At 39.2% G+C, this 12,321-nt stretch overlaps 1 protein-coding gene across 7 annotated transcripts in view; it reads left to right on the top strand.

Moving 5' to 3' along the window:
- Positions 1-12,321, top strand: part of MACROH2A1 (macroH2A.1 histone) — a 44,787-nt gene that overhangs the window by 15,368 nt on the left and 17,098 nt on the right. For 4 of the 7 annotated variants that reach the window (XR_012463487.1, XM_074156545.1, XM_074156546.1 and 1 more), the window contains exons 3-5: positions 5,427-5,533; positions 7,061-7,258; positions 9,501-9,611. The exons of 1 other annotated variant lie outside the window; for it this stretch is intronic. Coding sequence is in view for 5 of the 6 variants with exons in the window: in XM_074156545.1 (XP_074012646.1) it covers positions 5,427-5,533; positions 7,061-7,258; positions 9,501-9,611 (416 nt within the window). In the remaining variant the exon portion in view is untranslated. The remainder of the gene's footprint in view (positions 1-5,426; positions 5,534-7,060; positions 7,259-9,500; positions 9,612-12,321) is intronic. 2 more of the 7 variants (XM_074156547.1, XM_074156549.1) reach the window with 1 other exon arrangement.

The raw sequence follows: 12,321 nt of genomic DNA on the forward strand, positions 1-12,321 counted from the left end.
TGATTGCCCTGTTGAGAGTTGAGGTTTCATCAAGGCTTGTTCAAAGCAGTGGAATTTCTTGAATTGATTTTCACTGCATCAAATTTCCATGACTTTGAACCAAGGCTGAGACCCATTTTATTGGAAAGTGTTGTTAAATGATTCTACCTTCACTCTCGCAACGGCAGATTCCAGGGGGATTGGGTGGAATACACAGAGAGAAGAATGCAGGAAACTCTTAACAGTCTGGGTTGATTGGGGTTGATTGGGTTAAAACCTTCCGGAATCATGTAAAATGATTCTGAAGTCAATAAAATGCTGATGGAAGGATGATTAATTTAAACTACAATAAACAGACTCCTTGTCATGTAGTTGGCTTTGTAGCAAATACGTATTTTCTCAGTGGAATTGTATCAACATTCATTTTTCTTTGATTTCTGGATCTTGTTCTCAATTTTCTTTTGAGGAGAGGCTTCAAAATTTTTTAGAAACCTCTGACTGGTTCCTGTTGGAACTTGCGTGTTCAGAAACTGGCCTTGTGTCAACACATCACCTGTTAGTTGTTAAGAGTTTAATTTTCAAAGCTATGATTTCATCTCCCTGCAGAGAAGGTGGACCAAGAGATTCAATGCAACAGCAGTGTTTTAGCTTGAGATGTAAACCAAAAAAAAAAAAAAAAAAAACCCCAAAAATTTTGGGAGAGAACTTAGACCTGATTGAATTCAGTATTTACATTTCGAAAGTATTACAGCCCGGAATGTGTGATAAGCCAAAGGCCTTGTCATTTAGGCTTTAAAGGAGTTTTATTCAGTACTGACTATTAATATTTTGTTTGAAAATTAGGCTAAATGAACCAGAGCGTTCTGCAGGAATGGGAGAAAAATGCATTTGTTTTTGTTTCCATCCAGGTCTGCAGTTGCTGCTTTGCCCCCTTTGTTTAGGTCTAATAGCAATTTGTTTCATTTTAACCTTGTGTGGACTTCTTGTTCCAAAATTTGCGAGTGTTGTGAAATACCAAAGTATTGAAGGCAAAGCGGTAGCACTGAGAAACGGGGAAATACAAATAATGACATTAGAAACTGAGCAGGACGTCCAAGAGGTGACCAGGGATCCGAGTCTCCCCAAGTAGAGGATGAGGAACTCAATCTGAAAACTTGTTTCAGGATGAGGTTTCTGTGGAGGCTTCTAACACTTTTGGGTTGTGTTTGAGTAGGAAATGCCTTGAGAACAGCTTTTCCTGTGGCCTTATCTCAGGCTTAAGTACAAAGATATACAACCTGTTTTCTTTTCCCTTTTAAAAATATTTAACTGAACTTTTAAAAACCTCAGCAGAAAAAAAAACACCCCAATTTTGGTTCAAGCGTTGAGAACAGGCTTAGACCAGTTTTCACTCCCCATATCCATCTGCCCAGTTCTAATCGTCGCAGAGGATTTTTCCATTTCATGTAAAAGAGACCTACATTTAAGCTAGTTTTTAAGAGAAAACTTCTTAACTTTTAGAAATTTCTTTTCCCACTTTAACCATTTACTTTAGAGATGACTGTAAAGAAGAAAAATATTGATCACAACTGTGTCTTTGAAATCACGTTGATGTGCTCGTATTATTGTCAGACTCCTAAGGCATCCGTCCCTTTTCTCGCTACGTAACAGCTGTCCATATATGAATATATCACATGCTGACATGGCATTCCTACTTAATTTTTTCTATCCTAATTATATACTTCTCACAGCTTTTTTTACTGGATTGTTTTATATCTGCAGTTAAAGCAATACATGTTGTTTTGCTTTTTTTGTTTGAAATTATTTAAAAGCACAGAAAAAGCCATTTGTGCAAATATAAAGAGTATCTCTTCATATTAACTGACGATTTCAATATGTAGTAGTTGAAGAACTATACCTTAGAAAGCTTACAATATTGAATAACTTAAAAAAAAATAGAGATTTTGGTGTTCAGTACTTCTGTAAACTCTGTCTCATAGCTGCCTTTTGCCTGAGTGGTAGTGGTGTAATTATTCTCTTGGGAGGAAATGCCTTGAGCGAATATATGAAAGGAATGGAATAGACATTATGCAACTTACATCCTTTTTGTGAGGCCTCATTTTTGTAAAACGTTCTTGTTTTGGTCTTCTGGCTGGATAAATACAAGCTGAGTGAATCCTGATGTCATGGAAGCTCTTAACACTTTCTTTTGCCTTAACCCGTGGAAGCAAAGCTTTCTCTCTTCACCCTGTTCAGTTGCAGGAGGTGATTTTTTCAATGTCTATTTTTTTCCCCACTGTTGGAAGATTACCTTTAATGAAACAGGATTCTTCAGTGGCTCAAACCTTTGAACCTGGTAGAATGGCGCTTCCAAAGACGGGTCCGACCTAAGAATTCAGGTCCAATCTCAATTTTAAACACCTTTTCCCACCTACTATGCTTTTCACCTCCACACCTAAATCCAGAATGATTACTCTGTAAATTTGGGTCAGCTCCCTTACAGAAGGAGATAAATTTTCATCTAATTTAAAATTGGCTTAAAATATGGATGAAACACCATTTAAATCTTTAGAATTACAGTAGCATAAAACAGATGTGAAAGTAAAGCTGGCTGCGAGCGAAATCCAGGCAAGTAGTCTGGATCATAGAACCATAGAATGGTTTGGGTTGGAAGGAACCTTAGAGACCATCCAGTTCCTACCCCCTGCCCTGGGCAGGGACACGTCCCACCAGACCAGGTTGCTCAAAGCCCTGTCCAGCCTGGCCTTGAACCCCTCCAGGGATGGGGCAGCCACAGCTTCTCTGGGCAGCCTGGGCCAGGGTCTCACCACCCTCACAGGAAGGGATTTCTTCCTCATCTCTAATCTAAATCTCCCCTTTTTCAGTTTAAAACCCTTCCCCCTCGTCCTATGGCTCCCCTCCCTGATCAAGAGTCCCTCCCCAGCTTTCCTGGAGCCCCTTTAGGGACTGGAGGGGGCTATAATGTCTCCTCAGAGCTTTCTCTTCTCCAGGCTGAACAACCCATACAGATCCAGAAACTCTTCATTTCTAGCATTTATAAGTGCTCTGATCTGTTGGGTTTGGATGTCTCTGTCAGTGCTAAATCTAAAAATTGTTGCCTATGTTGGCTTCAGCTCAAATGCCTCCTAATCTTCTGGTTTTCAATAGGGACGATGCCCCTTTGCCCAGCCTGGTGTTTTGCTCTGGGTCGAGCAATGCTGGATTATTACTGGAGAGCTGAGATGAAGGCCAGAATAGAAATTCCACCCTCCTCCTCTCTCCCTCTCCCCAAGCTCCTCTTTTGTGGTCCTCAACGCCAGTGCAAAGCGTTCTGTTCCTGAAAAGGAAGTGGGGTACCTCAACTTCCCTAAAGGACCATTAGAAAACTGTAATTTCAAAATGAGTTTCCTGTCCAAGGAAGAGGGCTTAGCACTTACAAGAACAGTTCTCCACTGTACCAGGCAGACATTTTAGTTTTTATGAGGAACAAATAAAACATTCCTCTGCGCTTTACAGGCATAACACTTTCTTAGACTCTTTAGTTACAAAATGACCTGTCTGCATAGTTCTGCTGCTCGGTTGTAGGGAATAACACGGCCCGAGTGTTCGCCGGTGCCTGGTGCAGGAAAGCAGCCGAGGTGGGGGAAGCAGAGGCAAACCGAAAAGTCGTCTGCTCTTTTGGGGCAAATCCTTCTTATGCTTTTCAGCCAGTAATAAAGTCTGAGATACAGAATCGCACTGAGGTCAGTGTAACCGACAGCAAGATTCTCCCTTGGAAAATGATACAGGTCCTGTGTCACCACCAGCGGCTCCGTGCGATGCTAAATCTCACATGTCTGAGCTGCGGCTTTTGCGAAGTGTGGGAAAAGGCTTATGCCAGCTTAATTGAGTTCTTTGGAGGTGTGGAAAGCACGGTCAGGTTGACCTTACCCTGCTAATCCTTCTTTAAAAATAAATTAAAGCAATTGTTGTCAGCGTGAAATGTTGAGTTACTTTGGGGGGCTTAGACTTAATATTCTATCTCGCCCTATAATAAAGTTAATTGTGCACTTTGAAGAACACAAAAGGCGCAAAAACCCACCGAAATCCTCGATGAAGCTTAGCTGTAGAACATCCAGAAGCAGCTGTAAGTTTTCCAGTAGGTGTCATAGCTAGGTTATTATGGGACTTATGATGAAAAATAACTGGAGAATCATGTTAAATTCAGCCTAATGAAAAGCCATAGTCTGTGCTGCGTAGTTTTACTTGAGATTTACTATGTGTTATGGTAAAGGCATGTGGTCATGTGAGCTTTGATTTTAGTCTTTTTCATTTCCAGATTAACATCTTAATTCAGTTGTGTTTGCCCCTAAAACAAGCCTATGGGAGAGCTTTCATGGTATAGTCCAGTTTTAAATGTCAACTCAATCTCATACCCTATTCTAATGTTGAATTTAAGTATATTAAATTGTAATAGATGTAAAAAATGGCATATTCGTTTTCTTTTTTTCTCCTCTTCTCCAAACGTTACCAGGTTTGCAAAAGGAAATATACCAAAAGCAATAGTGAAACGCAGTCTGTGCAGAGGGAGATGAAAGGTTATGTGTAGCGGAGACAGCAATAGCACATAATTGTGAAGTCAGATAAACATGTTATATCTTTTTTTTTTTTTTAATTGTTCCCTAGACTTTTGGGAAATTAATTTCATTTTTTGCCTAAGGCTTGTTGAGTGGAAGACAGATAAGTTCGCAGGTAACGCTTTAGCCTTTTATGTCATAGATCCTTGCAAAGGAGCAAGTTAATCTTGCCTAATTCCAATAAAAGCCATCGTATGCACAGCTGTTAAATGCATATTGTCAGGACTGGACATTTTTTCTAAGGAGGTAATTTACTAGGAGCAAACAAATATAATTCATTAACTACTTTTTCTGCACAGAAACTTTTCAAAGAGAAAAAAAGCCATTAAGTCAGTGCTAACAGCAGAGTTTGTGGTTTTGGTGTCCTAACTCGGATGTGTGCTTACCTGCTTCCATGATGTTAAAAAGGAGAAACTGAGAATAGCATCTTTTCCAGTAATAAAAGCAGAAGCGATGCGAGCCAGAACTCACATTTATGACAGGTTTGAGAAAAAAAACAAACTATAACATTTGTATACCTAGTACTTCATCACCTGGTAGGAGAGGGATCCTAGGAGATGAACATACAGTAGCCTTGAGAAGAACACGGAGTCAAAAATCATGGGGATCTGCTTTAGAAGGACAAAAAGGTAAATATATTTTAGGTCACAGGACTTCAAGTGTGCATTCGCCCTTGGGTGATTAGAAAATTAGAAAATGATGATTTTAGTGTTAGATGTCTATTGAAGGTACTCTACAGCAGTTAGGGAAAATGTGATATAATTCATGTATCTTTTTGCACAGATCCTAAATAACACATTGATTTTTCTTAATGATCACAATGTGATTAAAAGGGACTTACTTTTTCCCCAGCGGAAATTCTCGAATTGGCTGGAAATGCAGCAAGGGACAACAAGAAGGGTCGAGTCACTCCTAGACACATCCTGTTGGCTGTAGCAAATGACGAAGAATTAAATCAGGTAAGAAAAAAACTCCACCGTGTGAGGGCCAGGATTTCCTTTAGGGCTTTTTAAATTGTCTTTCCATACAGCTGAATTGTAACTCAAGACCTTTGCTTATTGAGTAGCCCACCAGGAAACAGCTCGTTCGCTCGCTAGCACGTTGCCCCTGTAACTTAACTACAGCACTCAGCTTAATTATCTATTTCAGGACTCTTAAAATGTGTGAAAATGCAATGGAGATGTAATATGACATTTGCTCGCACTGTTACAACCACCTCTGTTAGAGTGGGACATTGTCATAAACTCTACAGAGACACGAAAAGAAATCTTGTAAATGCTTCTTTTTGTTTGTTTTTGTTTCCCCCCTGAAGCAGCTTAGGACTCAGTGGGACCTATCCTGTTCCCATTGATGTCTGTCATTGTGACCACAGAATTAAGAGCTCTGGAACAAGTCTGTGTCCTTTGCAGATTTCAAGATGCCTTTAACTTAACCAAAAAATATTTGGATGTTATTATTACAGTCTTGCGGTGTCAGCCAGAGGCGCTGGCTAGGATTAATGTACCTTGGTGTGAGGTGCTGTAAAAACACATCTGAAAAGATACTTTTTCCAAACCTGTGTATCGTGATGGAGCAAGAAAAAAAAAATAATATCCCCAAACCAACCTCCTTCTGGCTGAAATTTGATAATACTTTCCATTCATCATCCCTTTGTAAGCTCAGAGCCTCAGCGAGTTGTGGTTGGGGAGCAGTAAACACGAATCAGAAGGTGGGAGTGCCTGAGGGACTTCAATGTCATCATTTGTATCCTCCCAAATAGACAATTAGTCCCAGATAGATGTATAAAAAATGGGTTAAAGTGGTTTTAAATACAGAACGTTATATATTTCACCTCTGCTTTTAAAGGCTTGAACCAACTGCACACTTTTGAATATTGATCTGCTTTTCTTCAACTACATAAAGATTTTTTTGAAGAAAGACTTCCAGGTATAGAGATTTGTATAAATGTTACCCTCTATTTGAAGTTTCTTTTTTTAAGGAAAAAAAAATAATTCCATTTTTAAAAAAATGTCCCGTCAAGAAAACTCAGCAATTGGGACATATATTGGGTTCTCCAGAGCGTGGTACCCATTGCAGTGCTGTACCGTGGACTTTGGGGTCCTATCCCTCACTCAGGCTGCCTGGCCAAGCCCTCGGGGCTGGGGTTGTCCTGTTTTCCGGTGGCTGGGTGACAGTCTTCATTGCGTGGCTTCACAGGAACAGGTCTTGGGTGAGCCCAAGAGATACTGGCAATAACAAGCATATGTGCAAGAATAATATTTATTCCCTTTATAGTTTAAATTTAGTACATGATCAACTCCATGTTGGAGTTGAACTCCAACTTCATACATTTCACATCTCTCTTCCTCAAGGATAATGTGTTGAGAAACATACAAAAACCAGTTAAAATTCAAGGCAATGTACAAAGTTTGCAGTAACTGCCATTTTCTGTTTATTGGTGAGTAAATGCTGAAATTTGTCACCTACAACCTTTCTCTTTTTATTAGCTATTGAAAGGGGTCACCATAGCCAGCGGTGGAGTGTTACCCAATATTCACCCCGAGCTGTTGGCAAAGAAGCGGGGATCAAAAGGAAAACTGGAAGCCATCATCACTCCACCTCCAGCAAAGAAGGCAAAGTCTCCGTCACAGAAAAAAACCGTATCAAAGAAAACAGGCGGCAAGAAAGGGGCAAGGAAATCCAAGGTACAGTAATGCGTTTATTTTAAAACCGACCAAGTTTCCTCATAATAGCTGTAGAGAGCATCATGTAGGGCGGATGCGGAGGTGCCTGCATTGGGCAAAGGCAGAGTAAACTGGCATGGACTTTGTTCAAGTATTGATACGTGTCTGCAAGAAACACGGAATCTGGGTATTTTTTTTAAAAGTGAAGTCTCACCAAAGCAGCATTTTGCAATTGTGAATATTGAAGAAAACCAACAGCTTAAGTCACTTGCATTGTAATAATGGCCTCAGCCTTTAGCATGTCAAAGTCCTTTTTTCAAGTGGTATTTTTCTGTTTGTTGGGTTTTTTTAATGGTTTTCTTTTGTTTTAGCTTAGTATAAGATTCCTCGTTCTTAGATGATTTATTGAAATCCAAAGAGGATGAAATACTCCTGAAGTAGGATGCAGTTCTGCTACAGCAGTAGCTGAGACTTGCAGCATCCAAGAAACTGTGTTGTGGCTACACAGAATTATCCCTCTCTATTTTTAATATGTTATAGAATAGAATCTTCCATGTTTAGGCTTGGGTTTTTTAAAAAAAATTCCTAGCAATCAATTAAACTCATTCAAACTGAAGTGTGGAGGTGAGAGAAAGAACAAGAGGACCAAAATGTGATTTTTCTTATGTTAGGAAACTAATAACATCTCTTTTTTTTTAAGCTAAGGAGAGCATTCCCTCATTCCTTTTTTTAGTTTCAGTTTGTAGGAGTAGGGAATCTTTCTAATGTGCGTGTGCGTGTGTAACCAAGGAGTTGGGTTTTTTGGCAAAACAACTACTGTCAAGCAATAGGTTATGAAAGTAGGAAGAAAAGTACCTGAATTTCACACAAAATGGACAGTGAATGTGAAAAGTTGCTTTCCCTGTCAAACAAAGCTGCTGTGTTCATCCCCTATGTCTCTGTTTACTTGGTCACTCCTCTGGTTGTTTCACTTTCTTGTTTTTTGAACTATTGAGTTTAGTTTTGGCTTTTAGAACACCTAGTAGCTGACATTTCAAGCGCAGTGCTTCTAATAATCATGCACTAATAATTTCCCTAAATCTGGATATATTTTTTTTCCCCTACTTGATTACAAAAGCAGGAAGTCTGTTGTGGGGTTCTGTTTTTCTTCCACACAATAAACTGTATTGTCTGCTTACTATATTGGTATTTGGCTAACAGTAAACTCCTGGGGGATTGAAATAGGACCCATGAAAATCTAATTTTCTAAACACTTGTGTAAAGCAAAGCATGGCTACAGTTTCTAGAAGCACCAATATGCCCTTGCATCAGTCATTGTAGTTGCTCAGCCACAGATTTAGTTTATATACTTTGGAAAGGAACAATGGGAGAACAGTGACTTGCTTTCATATTCCAGGTGTGCTTTTTAGCTTCAGCACAGGTAGTGCTGAGGCACCGAATATTTATATTAAATCAGAAGTAGTCATTTTATTGAAAATATGAAATTCTTTCGGAAACCAATTGAGTTTAGAACCGCAGCAGTCAATTCACTGTCTTCGTGAAACATTCTTTTCAAAATGTTTGTAGTTCTCATTTTTAGTCAGAAAATCAATTCATTCCTGAAACCTATCATTTTACATCAGTGATGGAGTTGAAAAACAGAAGGGTGGCTGAGAGGAAGTCCCTCTCCCCTGCAGCTTTCCTGGAGATGAAGGGGATCATGTCAAATGAGAGAGAAAATTGTTCAGCCCATTTCCTACTACTAGTCAGGTAGAAAGTAGATGTCTTCTCCTGACACTGGTTCTTAAGGAGGGCCAGATTTCAAAGGAATATTTCTAAAAATCAGTTTTGAAATCTGGGAGCCCCTCACTTCACAGAGGGATCAAATCGGCACTCTGACAAGTCAGATTTTACCTTACAATGAATGTCTGCCCACACATACAAATAGATACATTATCTTTTTCCACACAGGCCATTAAGAAAGCTGTTAAAAGTTTGGGGCTGTTTATATGTTTTCCTGCAGCGTTTAAGATAACTGTCATCTGAATTGAGCACTGTCAAGGCAAGGAAAGGCCTATGTAGATACACAGACGCTGAGGTCATTTTCCCTATTGATTCCTTCAGCTGTAATCAGTCACTTTAGTTAGACTTTAAGGATAAAATCCAGTGTTTGTGCTGGCGTTTTATTGCCTGGTGAGCATTTATGACCTGTCATATATCTTAATGGTTATTAAACTCTTTTTCTCTCGGCCTCGAGTTAACTAATTAACTGCATTTTTGGAAGAAGAAGCAGGGAGAAGTGAGCAAATCGGCCAGTGCTGACAGTACGACGGAGGGAACTCCTGCAGACGGTTTCACAGTCCTGTCCACCAAAAGCCTGTTTCTTGGCCAGAAGGTATGATCCTGCCTTTTTATACATGAATACCTATTTTTTCAGTGCTGCTTAGGGAATACCCCCTCCCGCCACCCCCCTTTCCCCAAAACTTCTAGGTACAATGGACATTTCCCCACTGAGCACTTGAGGAGGTGTATGATATTAGTTTTTGAACAAAAAAATTCTCTGAAACAACTTTCAGAACGTTTTAAAAATACGTTAATGAGTCTTCATCTGGCTACACATTTAAATACTGAAATAGAAGGAAAGCCTGAGTGCTTGTAATCTGTCTCGCCTTATTCATAAACAACGTAATTGTTACAGCAAAGCTTCTACCAGAGATGAGATTATTCTAAGAATAAAATGTCTTTTTCCAACGGGCAGCCCACTTCACTGCTGATGGAAATGATTTACAGGTTTTTTTTCAAAACCTATTTTAGACATTTGTTCATAATAGTGATTTTGTGGTTTGTTCTGCTTTGTCATTTACAAAAGTTAATGCTGTGTAATAATGAATGATGCTTTTATGAAAAGCTACAAGTCAACGAGTGAATATACTCTGGGACATGGGGTGGTTTAATACAAATACAGATCTGCTTAAAGAGAGGATCCATTTAAAGACACGATTCATTAAATTAATTTGGTCTTTTATCTTGAAACCTGCCTTTAGTTCGTGATACAAAATTTTTTTTTTAAGTAAAACTGCATCTTTCTTCTATCATTCAGTAATCAGGTCATTGTGTTGTAAGTCATGAAAGATGAGCCATTGTCCATTGTGGAATGTATCTCCTCTGACTCATTTTTATTTCATGCTGAGGTTGTTCTCCATTTATCCCTCCCCAGTTTGTTTGCTGAGTTTAACGTGCATGAGAGTAACCTTATGTTTTGCAAGACTTTTGATTTCCCACATTTAATTTTACAGTGAGAGCTAGATTGCTGGGTTGGTAGGTTTTTGGGTTATTTCACTACTCCTGGGGGGGTGGGTTTGAACATATTTTTTAAAACATTTTGATGACTAAATTAGAACCCAAAATTTATAAACTTGTTTCAAGAAAACAAGTAATGTCAGAGTTTTGGACCTGACTTTGAACTCCTTTTAGTTAGCGTAGGAAACCTGTAATAAGACTAGCACCAGGTTCCAGGGAATCCATGGGGCTTTGCTGCTGGGCTCAGTGGGAGGCAACAGTGAACTCCAGGAGTGCTTTAAGCTGGGATGAGCAAAGCCAGGGTCTGGCGTAGAGCTTCCCAGTGAGTTCCTTGTACTGGGAGATGGACTTTCTGGCTTTCTCACTCTCCTGGAGTGCAGCCCCCCCCAAAAATTACTGGTATGACATGTCCATCCCCGTACAGGTTGGTTGTCAGCCCTGCACTCAAGAGGGGCCAGGTGCGTCAGCCTTTATTTGTAACACACTAAACATAATTAAAAGAAAAATGAAAAGAAAAATGAAAAGAAAAATGAAACCCCCTTTGTCTCCTGTGAAGGAACCCTCCAAAGGGAACGAATTAGTTTCTGGGGGACAGAGAATGCAGAAGTGCTGTTGACGTGTGTCAGGCACAGATTATATTTTACTTTTGATTCTCTGTGAGAAACTGTCTTCAGTGGCAGTAAATGGTTAGTGTAAAAGTCTAAGAAAAGTAGGGTATGTCTAACAAATATAATAATTTTCTGCATCCTATTATATATGAGTTAAAAATTAAATTCTTGCTTTATTTGAGCTGATAAATAATAATGTCTTTGTTCTGATTTACCCCCAAAATAGCACATTTAGACCAATGAAAATTATTTTAAGCATTCACGTTAAGACAGAAAATGTGAAAAGCTTAAAATGAAAAAAACCTTTGCGCTGTAGTGATCAAAGAGATTTCATTTAGCATAAAAAGAACAAAAAAAACCACCATATTATGCTGGTTTATTCCTAGAAATATTTTCAGACCATTCCCCAGAAGTTATTTTCAAAACATGCATTTTTGAAGTTACCAAATAATTTTGATTTTCTTGTGATAAAAAAGATAAAGATAAAACTTTCCCTTATGGAATCAGTTGAATGTGTCCTCTCTCCTGAACTGGAAGGGTGTTTTGCCTGGGCCGGGAGGTTCCTGGAGGTCACAGGACGCTGCTGCTACCTGCAGGTTTAGCAGACTGTGACCTCTTTGGTGGCAGTTGTTAATTATTTAAGTGACACATGGAAGTCTCAATTAATTGCTATTGTTTTGGAAATTTACAGATTAAATGTAAAAATTATCTATAAAAACTTTAGTGACTTTCAATTGGTTAAATGCTTCTGCTTAGCCATTTCTACATGCAATTGCTGTTTAAAAAGATAATACTGATTTTTAAAATACTGTCCTAAGTTTAAGTCTGATGCTTAACAGGAAAAAAAAAAACTGCTTTGTAAGAGTTGACTTAATTAGTGCCACATGGTATTGATAAACTTAATGAGCTAAGAATCTTCTTCAGTAGCGATTGTGGACAATCACATCGCAGTTCCATTCCTTAGACTTGTGCATGTGGCTGTTTTTCAAAGCCCATGAGGGCAGGAGTTGTTTGCCTCTTTGGAGAAGCCCTTTATTCTGTTCAGCGTACCCTCATGCTCCTTAAACTGCATTTTTAGGGAAGGAAAAAGCTGCCGATCTCTTGGGCAGGGAGGGCAGTGGGTTTAGGTGGTTGAGCTGGATGCCTGGGAACCAGAAGTCCTACCTTCTGGGTTTGGTTGCTTCAGAGATATTGTAA

Source organism: Numenius arquata, chromosome 11, assembly GCF_964106895.1.
Source record: "Numenius arquata chromosome 11, bNumArq3.hap1.1, whole genome shotgun sequence".
In the NCBI taxonomy this organism is placed as follows: domain Eukaryota; kingdom Metazoa; phylum Chordata; class Aves; order Charadriiformes; family Scolopacidae; genus Numenius; species Numenius arquata.